Source organism: Rhinolophus sinicus, chromosome 6 (genome assembly GCF_057876585.1).
Source record: "Rhinolophus sinicus isolate RSI-liver-muscle chromosome 6, RSI-T2T, whole genome shotgun sequence".
In the NCBI taxonomy this organism is placed as follows: Eukaryota; Metazoa; Chordata; class Mammalia; order Chiroptera; family Rhinolophidae; genus Rhinolophus; species Rhinolophus sinicus.
The window spans coordinates 23858002-23879195 of NC_142506.1; the positions used below are offsets into that span (position 1 = coordinate 23858002).

The 21194-nt window shown below is 33.4% G+C and overlaps 1 protein-coding gene across 5 annotated transcripts in view; it reads right to left on the reverse strand.

Annotated features, from left to right (window-relative positions):
- EMC2 (ER membrane protein complex subunit 2) overlaps window positions 1-21194 on the reverse strand; it is a 71562-nt gene that overhangs the window by 36487 nt on the left and 13881 nt on the right. For all 5 annotated transcript variants that reach the window (XM_088798988.1, XM_088798987.1, XM_088798991.1 and 2 more), the window contains exons 5-8: window positions 18403-18460; window positions 6614-6699; window positions 6405-6464; window positions 818-899 (exon numbers count right to left, since the gene is read on the reverse strand). In XM_088798988.1, coding sequence (XP_088655114.1) covers window positions 818-899; window positions 6405-6464; window positions 6614-6699; window positions 18403-18460 — 286 coding nt within the window. The remainder of the gene's footprint in view (window positions 1-817; window positions 900-6404; window positions 6465-6613; window positions 6700-18402; window positions 18461-21194) is intronic.

Here is a 21194-nt window from a genome sequence, read left to right on the forward strand (position 1 = left end):
TAGTAATTAAAACAGATATTCTGTAAACAAATGTAAGATGTTTAAAGAATTCATCTTAAAGTTGTTAGAGCTAACCTAAATTTTAAAGCATAACCTACCCCCCCAGAACTATTCTATTAACAGTCCTTAATAATGAAGTCCTTTAACCTGACAACATTCAATTATATCACTATCCTTAACAGTAAAGCAAATAAGATAAATACTTCCTACTTCCCAAAATACTGACCTTAATATGAATTTCCTACAGTACAGATTGAAAAATCATAATAAAGACAAACAAAAACTCATAGACACAGACAATAGTTTAGTGGTTACCAGAGGGTTAGGGGGCCAGGGAGTGGTAGAAAAGGGTAAAGGGGCAAATATAGGGTGATAGAAAGATAATTCATTCTGGGTGTGAACACACAATGCAATATATAGGTGATGTATTATAGAAATATAGACTTGAAACCTATGCAATTTTACTAACCAATGTCACCCCAATAATTGAATAAAATTAAGAAAAAATCAAAATCAAAATCATAAATGTCTTAGACGCCATTAAGTGGTGACAATTGTGGCAAAATTCAAAATTAGAAAACACTATACAAGTAAAAAATACAAAGAATCTCACTGTTTTAAATAGTGCTTTTAACTGATAAGTCAGTATTTCCATTACAGCATTAAAAATTTAAAACTTTTACTTCCACCAGTCAATTTTCATCAGATGTTTTAAATATTTATATACTTGCCTAACATTAAGGACATAATCTTAGTTCCATAATACCCAACACCAACAAAAATAAAATCACATACAATTGTTTCTGAAAACACTTACTTCAGCATACTGCTGACAATATAAGTGGTTGTGTGGATTAGTCATCATAAGCTCCTCTAAACAAAAGGCTGCTTTAGCATAGCTGAAAAATATCAAGATATTAATTTTAAAAGTCACAAATTTTATTTCAGTTATGCCTTAAAATAATTTTAAAACAATTTTAGTGGTTAGACATTGTATTCCCTAAATACTTTAAAATAGCTTTAATAAAGTACTTACCCTGAATTATTAAATACAAATAATATTAAATTTTTTAATGAAATAAATAAACAAACAGAAGCTTAAATCCTAAAGCAACCTATGAACAGTCAGTAACACATTTTTAAAACTGGGTCACTACTGTGACATCCAAACATCATTAACAACACAGGCTTCAAGCCCTTGGAGCAGGTTACATATAAAACAACTTCTAGAAGTCCACAGATCATTTAATAAAATAGTCAAATAGCTGAAGAGCAAGGAGAAATTAAACATTTTATCAAATACTCTCTGTTCACTAAAAATCCCTCACAAACTTATATTTACCAACATATTCCATTACACAAACTTTGCATTACTTAAGTTTACTGTTAAATACAAAATTATAATGAAGTTATAAATTTCTAAACCCATGAGAAATAGATCACGCTAGTGGCTTTGATACGCACTCTACTACTATTTAATCATGTGGTAGAGAAACAAAAATGTGGTTGAAAATCTAAGGAGAGAACTGCTGCAAAGGGCTCCGGAAAAATGGTTTTACACCATATGACTATAATTCCCTTTAATGTATTTTATATGTCTAAAGCCATGTGAATATCCTCACTATTTACAGGTAATCCTAAAGAACACAGGTGTTCTCTAAGATTTATTCCCAGGAAGGGGGTGATTAGAGTACCCAACAGAAAAAGACTATCTATAGTTATTTTTGGCATTGGTCACCAATCTACAAAGGTACCTATCTTTACACTAATGTCTAACATACTTACTTTTCAAAATATACATGTTTCACACACGTGACTACTAAGAGATAACTTTTATTACATTCTTATTATGTATTATTTCTCTAGGTGTTACAAGTATTAGCTCATTTAATCCTACCAAAACCCTAGGAAGTAGGAAATTATTATCGCCATTCTATAGTTGAGAACACTGAGGCAGAGAGATTAAACTGAAACCGAGGCTGTGCCACCCCAGTCAGTAGACAGTCTTAACCACTATGCCCATAAGCGCTACAACCACAATGAAAACTGTGGTGGTGATGGTAGTGATGAAGATGTCAATGGTAACATCAAAACAGGTACAGCAATCAACCCAAAAGGCCCAAGGAACCAAAAACACCCTGCACATTACCCAAAACTCACAGTATTTTAGGTTTATGAAGGATCTTATATATAGACTCTCATCAAAGATCATGAAGCTATTTATTTAGCCCTTTTCATTTTTATATCCTAAAGCTAGCACTGGTTCTTGACATATGATAGATATATAATAAGTGAACAAATGACTAAATGTCTCAAACAAAAGTATTATATTTACTTATCTATTTGATATTTATTTATCATTCTACAAGGGAAAAAGTGGTCTCTATTTTATTTACACCTTACCATCTCTATTTAACACCTTACCATCAAAATGGCAGTTTCCTTCTAAATGTGTTCCTTTTACTAGGATGATGCCCAAAATTCTTACTAATGCTAAGAATAAATATTCTTAGAAATTTAAATAGGTTAAGCACAACTGTGACTCTAATTCTTATACAACGTAAAAATAAAATGGGTGGGTAAGAGTTAGTACTGAAAAATGAATACCAAGATATTTTTTGCAAAAATGATACAGCATCACATACAAGAGGGGGATCCCTTCCCCCAATTTTACAAGTATAAAATCAAACTAATTTTGTGGATTGAGTACAGAATCAAATAAACTTAGAGCTGGAAGGAGCAACAGATGGTCTAGTCCAGTTTTTCTCAGCTGGGACTGCCCAAGAGTACTAAGCCGTACGGAAAGTGATTTGAGTGGTTCTTTTCTCAGTTCTCCCAAGGAGGGTACGTGAGCAGCACCATTCCAGAGGCATAAAAAAGTTAATTCATTATATATTAGGTTGGTGCAAAAGTAATTGCGGTTTTTGCAATAATTTTTAACCTTTTAAACCGCAATAACTTTTGCACCAACCTAATACAATGATTCAATGAGACTAAGATTAGAGAAATAAAAGTAATTTCAAGTTATTTAAAATAGAACAACCACTATTATTGCGTTAGAGTAAGTAATTACAATTTTCGAAAAAGTTCTGTTCCTCACAAAAGCATATGTACAGGTTACAGTTTTTGTCCCTAGATTGCTTTATCAATATTATGGTTTTTCCTCATAGGATTTTAATAATTACATTTGTTATAGAATTTTACAGTAAGGCTGGACCGACGAAAAGGAACCATAATCACAATCATAATTAATTTATACAACTAGTGCCCCATGCTGTTATAACATCTAATTTTAACTACAAATCAAGTTAAAAAAATTAAATATCTTTATTTAAAATACATATTTTTGTTTATAATACATATTAGTGCTAATGTATAAATTATAACTAATTTTTTATATTTAAAACAAGTAAAGTATCTCAATATGGTAAACTGGTGTGACATATACCAGCTGCATAACTAAACACACACTATAATTTATATATTAGAATCAAAAGTAACTTAAAGACATAAGGACGTGGCAGAATTTTGTATTCCCCTTTTCTCTACATAAAAACACTGAATAGACTTGTATGAACATTCTACTGTGGAAATTTGGAGTAAAAAAAATGTTAGCTCTAGACTAACAATGCTGCCTGTGATTTATTGTATTTAAAATAGCTTATAACTATTCATATGAAGAAATGTCAAATATATCTAGTAAACCCTAAATTGCTACATTTTTGCCACTGTGTCCACAAAACTGTGCTAAACTGACATTCCACAATAACTTACCACTTCTACAAAAAAAAAATTCTACCTACTCCAGTGACTTGCCCAAACAAGTCAAATGAATTAAGTGAATAGATTCTGATGTTCATATAGTTTCAAAAAACTGAAGATATTTATTTCTACTCACCCTAATTCTGAACATTCCTTCTAAGTGTTCAATTGGAAAATATTGGTCATTTTCTGAATGACTAGCTTTAGGACCAAAAAGCGTTTTTTGATACAAGATAAAGGGGAAGGCTGAACACAATTATTTCCTCTGAAAAGAAATTTTTCAGGTGCTTTTCTTTGTTTTTCTTAATTTCTTAGGGATTTTTCAGTTCATTTCTCTTAAGAATACATTTAACTCTACCTCAACAAACTCTTTAGAGATTCAAAACAAAGCAAAAATGAATGTGGCCATTGTAAGGTGAAGCAAGTAATAAATTTAATGATAGGTTAAAAATATAACCTATTTGAGAACTAAATATAGAAATATTAGAAACACATGCAAAAAAAGTAAAATTGAGAAAGAAATAGAAAAAAAACCAGAGACAATATCTTTATATAACTCTCTGAGGACAGAAAACATAAAAGCAATAAAAATTGATATATCTGACCATCTAAAAATATCAAGTTTCTTTAGTTAAAACAAATCAATATGAAAAAGACATATAACAAACAAGGACATATTTCTGAAAGAACAAAGATGCCTATTCTTTGATATAAAAATCTCTTGAAAAAAATTTTTACAAGGTGTAACCAATTTTCACCTATCAAAATTTGCAAAGATTAAAATGAATGATAGTACCCTGTGCTGTTAAAGGGACATTCTAATAATTGCTGGCAGGAGAGTTAATTGATATTCCCTTTCTAGTGAACAATTTAGGAACAATTTATCAAAACCACTGAAAATGTGCATATCATTTAATCAAGTAATTTTACTTCTAAGAATTTAGCCCAAGGAAACAATTAAAATAAAGATAATCAGTACAGTATTATAGTGAAGATAAAGAAAAACAACTTTTATATTCCCCTAGGAAATTAGTTAGTACTAGGAAACATTAACAAGATGCAATAACATAAAGCCTCTGAAATCACACTGCGAAATGTTTACTGTGATAAGAAATTTTTGACAAAATATAACTAAGTGAAAAGCATTAGGCTACAAAAGATAATTCTATTGCAGATTTGTTTGTTTCAAGAGGTATTAAAAAAAACAAATACAAACTAACGTTAATTAGAATGATGGCAGAATGATGGGATTTTTGCCTTCCTCTTTATTTTTTATCAGATTTTCCAAATTTCCTGCATTAAGTTATCTCATTAAATAAAAAAATTTCCGTAATGATTTGAAATGTTTTTAAATGCTTTTAATCACAAGAACTTCAAAATGTACAAAACCATTTTAAACAGCTGTCATCAGTTTTAGGAACAAAATAAAACTAACGTTAATTTTTTTACTGCATCCTGAAAATTCAGCTTCATGTTATTTAAACTGTTTACTGTATACCTAACAAATATTGACTTAAATAAAAACTATGAAAAACATTTCCATTTAAACCAAAGGTACTACCATTCTCACATAAGAGAATCCTGAGTATGTGTACATATGTGAACATACAACATACATATATCTATACTGAACATGATTCGGGAAATAATTTTGTAAGGAAAAACAAAGAGAATCTGATAGCCAGAGTATAGTAGAGAATTGGAGAATGCTTCCCAGAATATAGCACACATTCATTAAATGATAGCTACAATTTTAATTTTAGCTCCAATTTATATTAGAATTATGCACATAACTATCTTAATTCTCTATTCACATTACATACATAGCCCTGGGCAAAGAAAAGACACAAGCGTCTTCAAGCTATTCTATTTCCTATGTCAGCTATTTGTAGTATGGGAATGAGGTTACCTATTCATGCATAGTGAGAATATGCATACGAGAATCTGATTCTATTCTCTCAAAAAAAAAAAAAAGGAAAGAAACAATGTGAAATACTTCAGATTTAGAAGAACCAAGGTAAAAACAGAAAAAAAAAAAAAAAAAAATCCTGCCTGTAGATGGAGGTTAGCATCAATGCTGTGATATTAGAAAACTTGCACTAAGACCAGGCTAATCCTCTCACACCGGGATTTCCTCTTGTCACTGCAGCAAGAAAAAAAGCTAACAAAAACATTAAATATCCAATAAGGGAGTTCCTACAGCATTCAACATTCTTGATTATTCTTGGTTTTTTACCCGGGCAACAGAATTTTTAAACAGCAGGGAGTATAATACTCTTTGTATATAAGAATAATTTAAACTCTAAAAAAATCACAATTTTGAGTCACTAAAAATAACCTTAGCTCAGCAAACGCAGGCCTTTCTAATTCCAACGAATGTCAAATGCATTTAAAAGAAAAACTTATTTCCCAAACAAAAATAATTTAGCAAAACACAAGTGACCTAGTTAAAAGCAATTCATATACTATAACCAACAAATTGTTGATGTTGTTTTTCATTTAATTGTTTACTTATTTTGTTCATTTAAAATGACATGATTCATTTATGTCACCAAATCTTCATAAACCACTATGCATTCTGAACTTACATAGTGATGAAAATTGCACTCCTAACAAAATTTTACGTGTGTTTAACCACTTACTCATGTTCATTGATATAAAGTTCTGCAAGTTCGTGCCAGGCTTCTTGGTCTCCAACAAATCTGGTAAGAGGAAAGGGATAAAAAGTAAGTGTGTAGATATCAGTAAATAAATAGCATGTAGGCAAAAAGGAAAATCAAATGCAAATTCCATTTTAATTAAAAAAGATTTATCAGAATAACAAAACACAATCCTCTTGTAGGACACTCACTGTTCCAGATACTCATTCAGTTCTCGAATGGCCTCCACATTTTTTCCCTGGGCTTTTCGAATGGCAATCTTACGCTTTCTTGCAGCCTATGGGTTGACATTAATAAAGGATTAGGCCCTCATGATTCCCTGGGTTTTTGTAAAGAAGGTAATTTGACTGCAAATTATTATCTCAATGCCAGTGAAATTCCATTGTAGAACTACTGCTTAGTGGGAGTTTATAAACATACCCCATGACATCCCACGGAGGAATTCAAACATTCCTCTAACAATCACATATGCTTTACTTTTGGTGCATACAATGTATGCATCATTTCATTCAAATAAATAACCATCCAGATTCTGATAATTACAAGACAGCAGGGAATCCTAATCTTTATCCAGACTAAAGTCCTTTACTCTGTCTCATTCATAAGATCTGTATCTTAAGAGATAGAGGGACAGTGGAGATTAGGAAAAAAAAAATCTCACCATGGCCACTTGAAAGTCATTATACAAGCATGGCTTCTGATAACGTTTTTCAGTTTTAAGAGAAAAATCTACCTATGAGTCTTTCAAATGAATAATATAAGTACCGAAAGACATATTTTATAACAGACAAAACATTTAAAACTTGCATTTTAAAGTTTAAGTGATAAATATAAAAATCAATGCCATTTATTTGTGCATTCATCAAATATGTACTGCATGTCTAATGTTTGACAGGTACTGTGCTAGACAGTGAACATATAAGGAGAAAAAACACATCAAATAAAAAAAAAACAATGACAGCGATATCAAGGGTTTGTGGTAGAGTGGGAAGAGGTGGAAGGGCAGGAAGCAAATATAGTCCCAGATGTGATGCCTGCACTGAAACAGAAGGGGCAAGTAGACATTAAGAATGCAAAAAAGGAAACTGTGTGGAGGGCACTCTATAAGAGGAGAAACATTGGAGCAAAGACACAGCAGATAGCAACTTTGTGTGTAAGCAAGACTACATTTGAGGCTGGAGTGAACAGTCAGGGACTGAAGCCCACTGTATGAATTACTGAATTTATATCCCATCCATCAGTTGAATTCAATGCAGAGGCTAAACAATAAAACACACAAGGGCCAGGTTAAGCTTATTAATTATGAACACGATTGCTACTGCTTTATTACATAATACAGACTACAAAATGCAGACAAGGAAAATAAAATGAATGGGTTCTCTTTGGAGCTACCTGTCATGGGGTGAGCAAGTTGGGGGCTTTTGCTCTGAAGAACTGAAAGTCAAAAAAACCAGAGAGAATCAAGAGGCTGCCAGTAAGACCAAGAGCAGTATTTATAATAACAGTGATAACAGTATTTTGGTAACAAAAGAAAGTGACCTATGTGTTAAAAATGTATATCCTTGAATATGTGGCTCATATCGAAGGCCTAACATGATGCCTGCCACACAATAGGTACTCAACTATACTTGGAATAATTTCACTATGTAAAAATGATGAAAGCACTATAATAAATGAAAGTTTAGAAAGTCTCAAGAATTCATAAGAAAAATAAAGTTCTAAAAGTAACTCAATCCCAAAGCCTTTAAGAAAAATGTTAAGACTTCAAATGAAAGCCTTATCCCAAGTCCTTCTGAAAACAGATGAAGGTAAGTTAATATATAATTAAGAAACTAACTTCTTTTGGACATATAATATCTAATTTCACCAATCCAACAAAATTTGAAACATTTAATTGTTTATTCCTTTCATTTTTCATGACACTATTTCTTCCACAGGCAGTATGGTAGAGCAGAGTCCAGGTTTTTTCACTTACTAGCTTTCTAACCAAGAGCAAAATATTTAACATCCCTGCCGGTCCCCACCTCGGTAACACCATCAATCTCCAAGTGTCAATGTAAAGCAACAAACATGTTGAATATAAATTAAATGAATTTTACCTTTTCTTTTTACCTTTGGTATGTGCTTACCCTTTGGTTTGTGTTAAGCCTTTGCCAAAAGCTCTACCTTGAGATCTTTAAAGAACTGGCACAGGCTTGCTTAGTTTGATACTGATGTGCCAATCTTTATAGGATTTGCACCAGCTGAGGTGAGATATTGTATAGATAACAGTGAAACTTGAAAATATTGTATTAAAATTAGACAAGAAGTCAGAATATAAACATGAAAGCAACTAATATCTCTGTGGTCATAGTAAGATGTGTGGTATGAACACGGTGAGGACACTTAGGCACAATGAGTTTCATGAAGAAGGTTGCACTAAAAACACTCATCTAACTTTATTTAACTCATTTTCTCAGTGATTGAACAGAACCATTCCTCTACTGTTGAACACACACCAATATTTTTAGGTCAGCAGCATTGCAGAGAATACATCTACAGTCTGTAAAGCACTGTTCTAGTGTTTCAAAGATCTTTAAAAATCTTTTTAAAAAACAATTATTTTATAAACGATGGAAAATGGAGGTTTAAACAACTTAAATGCATCAAGAGGTAGAATTAGTAGGATCTGAAAGTTCTGATTCCTACCCTAGATCCTTTTATGAAACTTCTTAGAAGAATCTAAAATATTACAAATTAAATAATTTGTTAACTAAGAGTTTTACACCTAACAAACACACCAATGAGGTATAAGAAAAGATTTTAAATATAAAGCTTTATTAATCGATTTAGGAAACATGCCCCCAAATCTCTTAATCACATAAAAACTGAGATACAGTATCTTATCTCCCAATATTGTAAAGTTTAGAACAAACTTTTAAGTGGTTAACTACTCAACTATGCAAAGCCATTCTTCCTAATGAAACTATATGACAGCTTAAAAACAAAACAAAAAAAACAAACCTGCGTAGCAATCACTATCATCACAGGCAACAATACTATTAAGTCACATAATAAACAACAGCCCTTTCGAGGTTCTGACATAAGAACGAATCTTTATTTATCATGATCATTTTAAATGAACATTAGGCAGGAATTTCATTTCTGGCCAAGGAGTAACAGGGACCAGATATATCCTCTCGCCTAGAACAACCAAAGAACTAGACTAAATACTCGTATATAGAACAACCGTTTTTAAAGCACAGGAGGCAACAAAGGACAGTGATCTCTAAGAGACAAGCAACAAATTAGGTGAGCCCTATTTTTATTGCCCTGGCTCACTGCCTTGACAAAGCTCAAGAGTGCTGTGCAGGCAGAAAAAACCAGGTAGAGCCAGGCAGCCAGTGTGACTGAGTTCCAGAGAAGGAGCTGAGAGTCCAGGAAGATCAAAGAAGATAGAGTTCATAGGACAGAGTACTGGAGAAGAGAAAAAAATACAGAATAAGGACTCTGAAGGTTCCCCTTGAGTCCTCGGCTTTGTACCGATCAGTGCAAGTGTGTGAAGAAACTACCCTCGGCCAAGGGAAGAACTATCTGGGGGGAAAGGGCCCAGAGCTTACACAGGGCTGGGAACAGTGCCTCCTCCAACTATCCAGATTGGAAAACGCCATGATTCCTGGGGTACTGGGACTACCCAGAGGATGAAATGGGGATTAGCCCTGGTATAAACACTGACCTGGACCTGTCTAACAAAGACCCAAAAGGATCAAGCTGTTCGCAAGTAACTTAACTGTATCCCACAAGACAGCTCAATAGTATTTATAGGAACACAAAAATGGAAGGGGCAAAGGAAATTTTGCAGGATGATGGTTTTATTCGCTCCTTGATTGTGGTGATGGTTTCTCAGGTATACACAAATGTCAAAACTTATCAAATTGTATAATTTAAGAATGTGCTGTCGATTCTACATCAATTATATGTCAATATAGTACAAAACAGAGCCTTAGACTAAACGTTAAGTAGACTCTTGAACATTTATCAATTTCCATTTGTATTTTTTTGTTGTACTTTTTTCACCCGTAATATATGCCAATGTTCTAAATTTTCTAAATGTCTAGTTTAAATTAATCTTTGCAAGTCAGTTGAAGTCTTAAAAATGAAAATTGTTCCACATTTTATAAGTGATTTTAATAATTGAGTTAGGATTTTTATTATAAAATATGAACCTTCACAAAGTATTTATTACCATGAATAAATCTTGCTCAAATTTGTTACAACCTTTGTATAACATCACATACAAGAGGGCTAGTTAATAATTTTTCCCGAAAGACATGCCGCATCTTAAAAAAAAATAGACTACTTAGAGAGAAATACTACCTAGAAAAGGCTAAAGGGATTAAGGTCTACCAGCAAAGTACAACCTAGAACGCCCCCCACTTCAGGCGTTGGGACCCAGAAAAAAACAGACCATTAACCAACAGAGTAAAAGCAGAATTCTGGGTTCAACTGCCTCCAAAATTTATGCCCCAAACTCCAGGAAGTGTCACATTCTAAAAGCATCTTCACCTTTGGCACAAAAGCAATTACATCTAACTCCAAAATAAAAACTCAAATATTTGATATATCACAGTACACAGTTCAAAATTCAAGGCAAAATATGAAATATGAAATTCAACTAAAAAGAAAGTAATTATTGTACTTTCTTTCTGAAAGGCCTTCATTCAACAAGTATTGATTAAAGGCCTACCAAATAAAAGGCATTGACCCATGCAGTGGACATAATATTTTCTGTCAAGGAGTTTTCAAAGGATAAAAAAGCCTACCTTTATTTTAAAAGCCATTAAACAAAAAACCGACTGGTGTTGGGTTAATCTAAAGATAGAAGCTCACAGTGAGCCTCGTCCAATACTTCATTTTGATAGGCTAGTGACTAAAATTTTCACTTAAGAGCTTCTTTTCCAAAATAACATTCACACCTAAGTTTTAATTATTTGTATGCTTTCATTACAAAATACACTTTCATCCATTCCTCCACACCCTTCAATTCCGCTTGTCCTGGGTTTAGATCACCAAAACCTCTGGCCTAAGAGAACAGTCCTCAAATAATTTATTTCATCTCTTCTCACCTTCTTCCAATAATCTGCCATGTTACTGACAAAGCTTTCTAAAAATATCTGCTGGTATTTATTTTCCTAGTCAAAATTTGACTCATTCTCCATTTTCTAAGAACAAAAATTAAAATTTTGAAGTGTAACATACAAGGTTGTTCACAAATGCAGACTTTGGTGTTGTATTCCCAGTCATTCTATAAGATGAACCAACAGGTCCTCCCCCATGCAGCTGGCAGGCAGGCGCCATCTTTCCTGTGTTGAGCCCGTCCCAAAGGCCAAATGTGAATCTGAATTGGTCTGGTGAACTCTGCTCCCTCCACTCTACTCACTCACTGAGGCCCCACTATACCCGACTCCATACCACAGGAGGCTTTATCAGCAGCTGAACCTTACGGGAGCCGGCAAGTGGCAGAAGGCCTCACTGTGTCCTAACTTTTTGCGGAGTTATCACAGTCCCGGTATTGGGGCAGCCATCCTCGGTTTGCAGCATGGCCTCTCCCAGGTGCCTCCAGGTCCAACATAGGTAGAGACCAACCATGGATCGCTTTGTAGCTCCTACCAGCTAGACCCTCACTGGTCACAGGCAGGTGAACTGGGCCTGCACCAGAGCCTTCCCAAGAGGCCCCAGAACCAACATACTCAGAGGTTGGCTTCAGACCACAGCAGAGCACCTCCCAATTAGCCCCAGAAATGGCATACACAAAGGGCGTCCTCAACAAACACCAGAGCCCACTAAGGTGAATCCCGCTCTCTGTGGTAACCCCCTGCACAGGAGAGCATAAGCTATGGACGTGGCCAAACCCCACATCCAGTCACCTGAAGGTCCATCCCACCTACTGACGTGCCAATAATAATCAGGGTTCAAATATAACGGGAGGGCACACACAACCCACACAAAGGACACTCCTGGAGCACCAAGTGCAGGTGACCAGGGAGACTGTGCCACTGCGCCCCACAGGACACCTACTAAATAAGGCCACCCAGTCAAGACTGGGAGACATGCAGCCCTACCTAATACACAGAAACAAACACAGAGAGGAAGCCAAAATGAGGAAACAAAGAAATACATCCCAACTGAAAGAACAGGAGAAAACGCCAGAAAAAGAACTAAATGAAATGGAGGCAAACAGTTCAAAACACTGGTTAAAAGGGTTATAAGGATTCTCAAGGATATAGTGAGAACTTCAACAAACAGATTGCAAGCATAAAACAAACAATAAAAAAGAATCAGTCAGAAGTGAAGAATACAATACTGAAATGACGAATGCACTAGAAGGAATTACTGGCAGACTAGATGAAGCAGAGGATCGAACCAACAATTTGGAAGACAAGGTAAAAGAAAACACCCAATCAGAACAGCAAAAGGAAAAAGAATCCAAAAAAGTGAGGCTAGCTTAAGAGACCTCTGGGACAACATCAAGTGTAACAACATTCGCATCACAGGGGTACCAAAAGGAGAAGAGAGAAAGCAAGGGATTGAGAACCTATTTGAAGAAATCATGACAGAAAACTTTCCTAACATGGTGAAGGAAATAGACATAAAAGCCGGAAGTGCAGAGTCCCAAAAAAGATGGACCCAAACAGACCCACACCAAGACACATAAAAATTAAAATGCCAAAGGTTAAAGACAAAGAGAGAATCCTAAAAGCAGCAAGAGAAAGGCAACTAGTAACTTATAAGGGAGCTTCCATTAGACTGTCCGCTGATTTCTCAACCAGAAGGGATTAGCACAAAATATCTAAAATGAAAAGCAAGGAACTATAACCAAGACTATTCTACCCAGCATGGCTATCATATAAAATTGAAGGAAAGATAAAGAGCTTCCCAGACAAGAAAAAGTTAAAGGAGTTCATCACAGCCAAACCAGTATCACAAGGAATGTTAGAGAGCCTTCTTTAAGACAGAAGGAAAAAAACAGAGCACGATAAAAAATATGAATAAAATGGCAATAGCTACATATCTATCAACAATTACTTTCAATGTAAATGGATTAAATACTCTAATCAAAAGACAGAGGGCTGAACAGATAAGAAAACAAAAGCCTTACATATACTGCCTACAACAGACTCACTTCACATTGAAAGACACACACAGACCTGAAAGTAAAGGGATATAGAAAGTTATTTCATGAAAATGGGAATAAAAAAAACAAAAACCAGAAAACAAAAAAAGCTGGGGTAGCAATATTTTTAATCACACAAAATAGACTTTAAAACAAATGCTATAACAAAGAGACAAAGAAGGACCCAGTAATCCCACTTCTGGGTATTTATCTGAAGAAATCCAAAACACTACTTTGAGGGGATGTGTACATCCATATGTTTATTGCAGCATTATTTACAATAGCCAAAATGTGGAGACAGCCTGGGTGTGCATCAATGGATGAGTGGATAGATAGGAGGTGGTACATATATACAATGGAATATTGCTCGGCCATGGAAGGGAATGGGTTCTTGCCACCTGTGATGGCATGGATGGACATGGAGGGTACTGTGCTGAATGGAGTATGTCAAAACAAACAAACAAAACAGAAACATACTCATAGATACAAAGAACATTTTGATGGTTGCCAGATGGGAGGAGGCTTAAAGGGATAGGTGAAAAAAGGGAAGCATTTAAGAAGTACAAATTGGTTGTTACAAAGTAATATTGGGTGATAGATGGGAGGGGGTTTTGGGACAAGGTGAAAAAGGTGAAGGGATTAAGGAGTATAAATTGTTAGTTACAAATAGTTATGGGGATGTAAAGTAAAGCATAGGGAATATAGTCAATAATATGGCAATAGCTATGTATAGTGCCAGGTGAGTACTAGTCAAAGGGATCACTTCTTAAATTATACAAGTGTCTAACCACTATGCTGTACATTTGAAATATAAACTAATATTGAATATTAACAGTAATTGAAAACTTAAAAAAGGGAGGAAAAAGGTAAAAAGGAGTAAGAGGTTCAAATTTCCAGGTATAAAGCAAATAAGTCATGGGGATGTAACGTACAGCATGGGGAATACAGTGAATAATATTGTGATAGCACAGTATGGTGTCAGATGGTTGCTGGACTTATCATGATCACTTCTTTAGGTAAATAAATGTTAAACAACTATGGCGTACACTTTAAACTGATATAACGTTGTATGTTAGCTATATTTTTTAATAAAAATCTTTTAAAAAAGAAAAAAGTGTTAAAGGAGACAGTTCAGAAAAAGAAACACAAATGACTTTTAAAGCATATTAAAAGATATTCAATATCACTCATAACACAAATTATAACAAGATATTTTTAACCAATCAGACTGGCAAAGGCTGTAAACAAAAAACGCTGGTAGTAAGCCATATGGGAGGATACAGGGAAAGAAGTATTCTTCACACACCATAGAAATGAGTACAGAGAGCTAAAAAGCCTTTGTGGAGGGAAATTCGGGAACATATAACAAAATTGAAAATGCATGGAACCTCCTGACTCAGATATTTCATTCTAGGACTCTTAACAAATGGCATCCACTGCAGTGCTATTTCTGGGAGGAAGATATCAGAATCAACCTAAGGATTCCCCTAAGGAGACTTACAGAGACCGTTTTTCATCAAGATAGACACTACACATCCATGCAACGCACTGCTATGCAGCTACTCAAAGGATGATGAAAGGATGTGCTGACAGGTCGCGCGTGATCGTTAAAATATATTGCTAGATAAAGTAGGCCACCATTTGCATTTCCAGCAACTCTCCCTGTCAAAAGAGATACACACATATGCACGTGCACATAGTGTGTGTGTGAGAAAACATTCTCTGGAAGAATAGACAAGAAATTGTCAACAGTGTTTGACTAAGTGAAGGAGGACTTCAGATCAGAGAGAGAAGACTTTTTTCACCATATATTCTTTTAATCTATTATGTATTTTCTGTAATTTTTAACATGGGTATGAATTACGTTTTCAAAGAATATTTCACAACTTTTAAAAAACAGGTGGGAGAAGATGTCCCATTTTAGCAAAAATCTGAAAACTTCCAAAGAAAAATTTGAAAAGTTCCATTCTAATCACTTTATTCTTTCTTCTCTAGGTAGGCCTTGTGCTTTAATCATGATAAAGCTTACTCATGCCATTCATGAAATATAATCTCTTTCCAGAGCCCACCATTTTTGTCTCAAGCCACACTCATCTTTCAAGGCCTACAAGGCTCAAAAATCACACAGCAAGTCACCAAAGATTCAGGATTTAATAAGTCTATTTCAAAGTCCATAATCTGTTCATTCATTACATCATACTGTCTCCCTAAAAGCAAAGTCAAAGTTGGTGTCTAATTCATCCTTCTGTTCCCACCACCAAGTACATCGCAAGCACTCAACAAATGTTTTATGAAAGAATGATAAATTCATGTGAGAGGCAAAGAGAATTACTGAAAGCTTGAATGAACAACCTCATTTCTATACTGGATATCTAGGAATATGGAGGCACAAGACCAATAAAAGAATTGTATAATCACTTTTAGACAATGCAAAGAACTATAGTATAAAAGCTTGAATTGTAACTATAGATGATACAACTGAACTTTCCCATCTTTGAGATGATAAATTAAAGTTACTTTGGAAAGATGAACTGTGATGTCTTCTACATAATAATTTAACTATGTAATATAAGTACAGTCTTCCCTTACTACACTTTACTAGTTCTAGGTCTTACATGGCTTTGTATGTCCCTCAATGTCTATGATAGTGCTCTCTAAGGATATAATAACAGCAAACAGTATGTTTATTCTTAGTAACACCAACACTTTGGTGGCTCATGAAATACACTCAATAAACATTTACAGGACAGAAGAGCCTGAAGACAGGTTAAAGATAATATTTGAAGAAAGAATACATTTAGCAAAGCTGAATTTAGTCACCTTGTTCTAATTGTTTACCTAACTAACAACTAAGGGATTTAGTTACTACCACTTCATACAGTCTATGAAGGGAATCGTTTGGATTTCTCTTTTAGCCAGGCTTAAAGCCATAAAAAGTAGAAAGTACTACAAAAAAAAGAACAATATTTAATTACATATTATCTTAGATCTTGAAAAAGTGAAATACCTTATTATCCTCAACTTAAACTGACACAAAAATAAAATGTTTGTCTCCCAAATCCAAGAACATAAATTACAAGCTATTGATTTTTAACCTAGTATGAGAAAAATATATGAAACTCAACCTTTTTCAGAAACTTGATTTTACTTTTTCAATACATGGCTGCATGAAAAATGATTATCTTTGAAACTGTGGTGAAATCTTATAACTGAAATAAGTACATGAGAAAATCTTCAGGAAACGAAAAATGGTGCTTTTCATAAGCAATTACTTTATTAAGACAGATGGCAAGCCATTCGAATAGTTAGGATGAGGAAATTATTCAAAACTTTCCAATTTTACTTTCCTTTCATTGGAAATAGCCAGAAAAAAATTAACAGAAACTGTTTCTTGTTTCTGTTTTTTAAAACAGGTAGGCTTCCAGCTATGCCAAAACTTTTCCCTGAATTTTCTATATTCTGAGATCTTCACAAAATAATAAATCTTTGCCATTCAAATATCTACCAATAAAAACAAACAAACAAACAAACAAACAAAAACCTAGGAAGTTTCCCTGGGGTACGATATTATAAGCACAAATAAAACCATTTCACAATATATACAGATGATGTCAAATCACTACATTATGTAACAAACTTATATAATGCTACTGGTCAATTATATCTCAATAAAGCTGGAAAAAAATTACCATTTAAGCAATATACGTAAGTATTAAAATAAAATAACAAAAGGGGTAAGCAGAGATCAGAGATTCATGACCAATGAATGCCTGTTATAAATGCTATCTAGAAATTGCACACTTCAATAGTAAATCATTTCCCAACTTAGCATAAATAACTTATTAAAAATGAATCAAGTTACTGATGTTCAATTATTAATATTTCTGCATTTTGTAACCCATAATCATATATTATGATTTTTTAAAATGTGCATTTTTAATGAACTACTTGCCAAATAAGAGACAACCTTCATGTATTTGTCTTATGTGTCACTACAAGAATTTCTTCTTTTAAAACAGTAAAATACAAATACAAACATTTTTTTTAATTCTAAAAATATTTTTCTTTTAGCAAGCACATGTGTGCATGGACATAACATAAAACATTAAAATACCTGAGGGGTTATCTACATTCACTCTTAAACTTTTCATTTAGTTAAAGGCAAATCTGAAGGAAGACATTATACCAATAGTAAACTAAAATGTTTTCAACAATAAGAACTTTTTTTTCCACCAGGGTATTTTTAAAACAAATAACATCATATAAGTATATTGGGAACAAATATTCTGTCCAGTAAACTATATAAATATTTGTTCAAAATTAAGATACATTAAAGATATTTGTTTTTCTTTAAATACACACACACACACACACACACACACACACACACTTATAGTTATTCAGATATAAGGCAGAAAAAAGCAAAATCAAAACAGAACACCTTCATTAATTCCATATACTAGTAACTGAAATGACTTATTTCATTTTTCATTAAGGCAACTAAAATGTTTACACAAATGAGTCAAGTTACTACTTCCTAAACTTCAATAAAATATTACAAAAACACTAAGCTTTGCTGGGCTTTTATGGAAGCACATAAAATTCTTTCTTTCCTAATTTCAACTAGCTTCTTTCTAATTAAGATATCTCATAAGTCAAATTTTACAGAAGACTTTAAAATCTATTTTTAAAAATGGCCAATCATGAAATATTTAAAAGAAGATAAAAAACATGGTTCCATATGCATTTTTCCAGTATTTCAAAATGAATTAATTTTGCCTTTTGAAATGAACTTTACATGATCTTCAAAACAATCAGCTAACTTACAGTGTTAGTTGGATCTTCATGTAAAATTCGATCATATAGCTGTATAGCATCATCATATCTATTTAAAAAGAAAAAGAAACATCAAGATTAAACTGGCAGGGTTTTAAATGCATTTATAATTGCTATCCAAGTCACTTCCCTTCATATAACAGCAAAAGTTTACTACAGTATAATTTTTTAAGGAAAAAAGTAAGGTATAAAGTATTTATAGAAAAACTTACTTCAAAAACATACTGATTTAATTTGACCTAAATACAAAAGTAAAAACTAGTGGCACAAACAGATACTTTTATGGTCCAAGACATACCTAAAATTACAGCCAATAAAACATAAGAAGAAGTTTAATTATAACAAATACATTCACAAGAAAATGATCTATGTATTAATTCTCCTTTAATGAATATTTATAGTAGCTTTTCTTAGTTGAGTTGATTCAGTCAATTCATTAAGTACCCATTAAGTATGCATATGCAATACTTAATCTTTGCTGGGTTAAAATCTCATAAGGGAAAAAGTTAACAAATTTATCAAAAGAAAAAATAACTATGACAGCATATAACTAAGAAGCCAAAATTCACATTACGTGATAGAGAATCAAAGGGAACGATACATCAGAAATGACATGAAGAACTTTACCTAACTATGTGGTCTTATATATAGTAATCTTGATTGAGGGAGCAAGGAAATAGCTGAGTCTGAAATTCTTTCCTAACCATATTCACAACCCCCCAACTCCTTTCTCATCAATTTCTCCACTTCTGAATACAGATCTTTAGAGAAAGCAAAATACAGCATTTAAAAACGTTTACAGCAGTGTTTCTAAAACTAAGAATAACAAATACATTCTTGAGATCTATTCATAAGTTCTCTATGAGAAAATTTTAATTTTACATTTTTCTTTTAATGATATCTGAAAGATAGATAGGGATACATATGAATATTCTGTATCATCATGATGACATATCTTTTAACTGAACGCCCACAATTTTAGTGCTCAAACCTGTATTTGTGATTATGATTACACCAATAGGTAAGAATTCTTTCCCTGAAGCAGACTACTGAGAAAAATAAAAGTAGACAATTTGTAAATGTACCCATAATATGTGAGAGTCAAACTGCATCCCTGCACAATAAATCAATCAGACTTAGCAATACTTCAAATAAAGAAAATCAGTTTGGACATCAAATACATAGTAATGCAATAGGTATGCTAGCCTCATAAGAATCTGCAACTAAATGGAGAAACAGAAAATAAAATCATTAAATAATACTAAAACAAAACAATAAAATATGTAAATAAGGCAAAATTAGTGCTATAGAGCAGGATTTCTCACAAGACACAGTATATGAGAATCACTGGGGAATCTTCTTCCAACTATAAAACCTCTGGGAAACATACTGGAAAACACTGAGGGAGATAGGAAACCATTCATTGTTTTCAAAGTTGTACAAAAACAATACACATAAGGCAATAGTACCTAGTTTTATATTTGAACATATTTAAGTTATATTATAATTTTTTTAAAAATTATGTAAAAACTGAGTGTGATGGTTAATTTTATGGTCAACTTGACTGACCATGGGGTACCTAGATTAAACATTATTTCTAGGTGTGTCTGAGGGTATTTCAGGATGAGATTAACATTTGAATCCATGGACCCAGTAAAATACATTTCCCTCCCCAATGAGGGTGGGCATTATCCAATCCCCTGAGGGCCGGAATAGTACAAAAGTGGAGGAAAGAGGAATTCAACCCTTTTTACTATTGCCTGGATGTTAAGGTGGGACCTCTCACCTCATCTCCCATTGCCCTCAGACTGGGATTTATACCACTGACTCCCTTAGTTCTCTCTCAGCCTCTGGACTCAGACTCAGACTGAATTACAGCACCAACTTTGCCAGGTCTCCAGCTTACACATGGCAGATCTTGGGACTTCAAAGCTTCCAAAATCGAATGAACCAATTTCTCATAATAAATCTCCATTTATATATGGTTCTGTACATACACACACGGTTCTATATCCTATTGGTTCTGTTTCCCTACAGAATCTTGACTAACACACTGAAGGTCCACAAAAACGTACTTTAGTCAGCAATGTTCTCATACCCACCTGTCTATTCACCTGCAGGACTTTTTAAATAAAAATCTGGATTATACTCCTAATAGACTGATCTCACGAAAGTGGGGACCAGGCAACTACATGTTTTTTAAAACACCACAGTTCATTCTAATTTACACAATCGTGTATGAGAATCAACGATTAATGGTCTTATAAAACAAAGACACATAATATCCACTCTTTCAGATAAAAACAGTAAAACTTAAGTAAAAGGGTGATGTGGTTTTCCATTAAAGAATAAGGCTTTAAAGAAATCAAAGTTCACTAGGTTTCTTAGAAAACCTGAGTTAATACTTAAAAATAAATTATTGCTACCATATCAATTTTTTATGTTTGGAAATACGGTAGAAAAATAATGATTAAAATGTGTGCTTTGGAAACTAGTACCTCTTTACAATACACTTTTACAACATACTTTTAAAAATCATTTATCTTGGACTATGGGATGTGTTTTGCTATTCACATTATCTTAAAAATGGTCTAGGAATTCATCTGCCTGAAATAAAACAAAAAGTAGTATTAGAGTAGAACACTGATTCAGGAGCTATCCTTTGCAAATTTCTTCCATTCTGTCCTCTAATTCTAAATTAATTTCTGCTAACCTAAACAATCTTATTTATTTTTCTTTATTTATTTCCTTTGTTTACTTACAGAGAGAATCTCAAGACATTA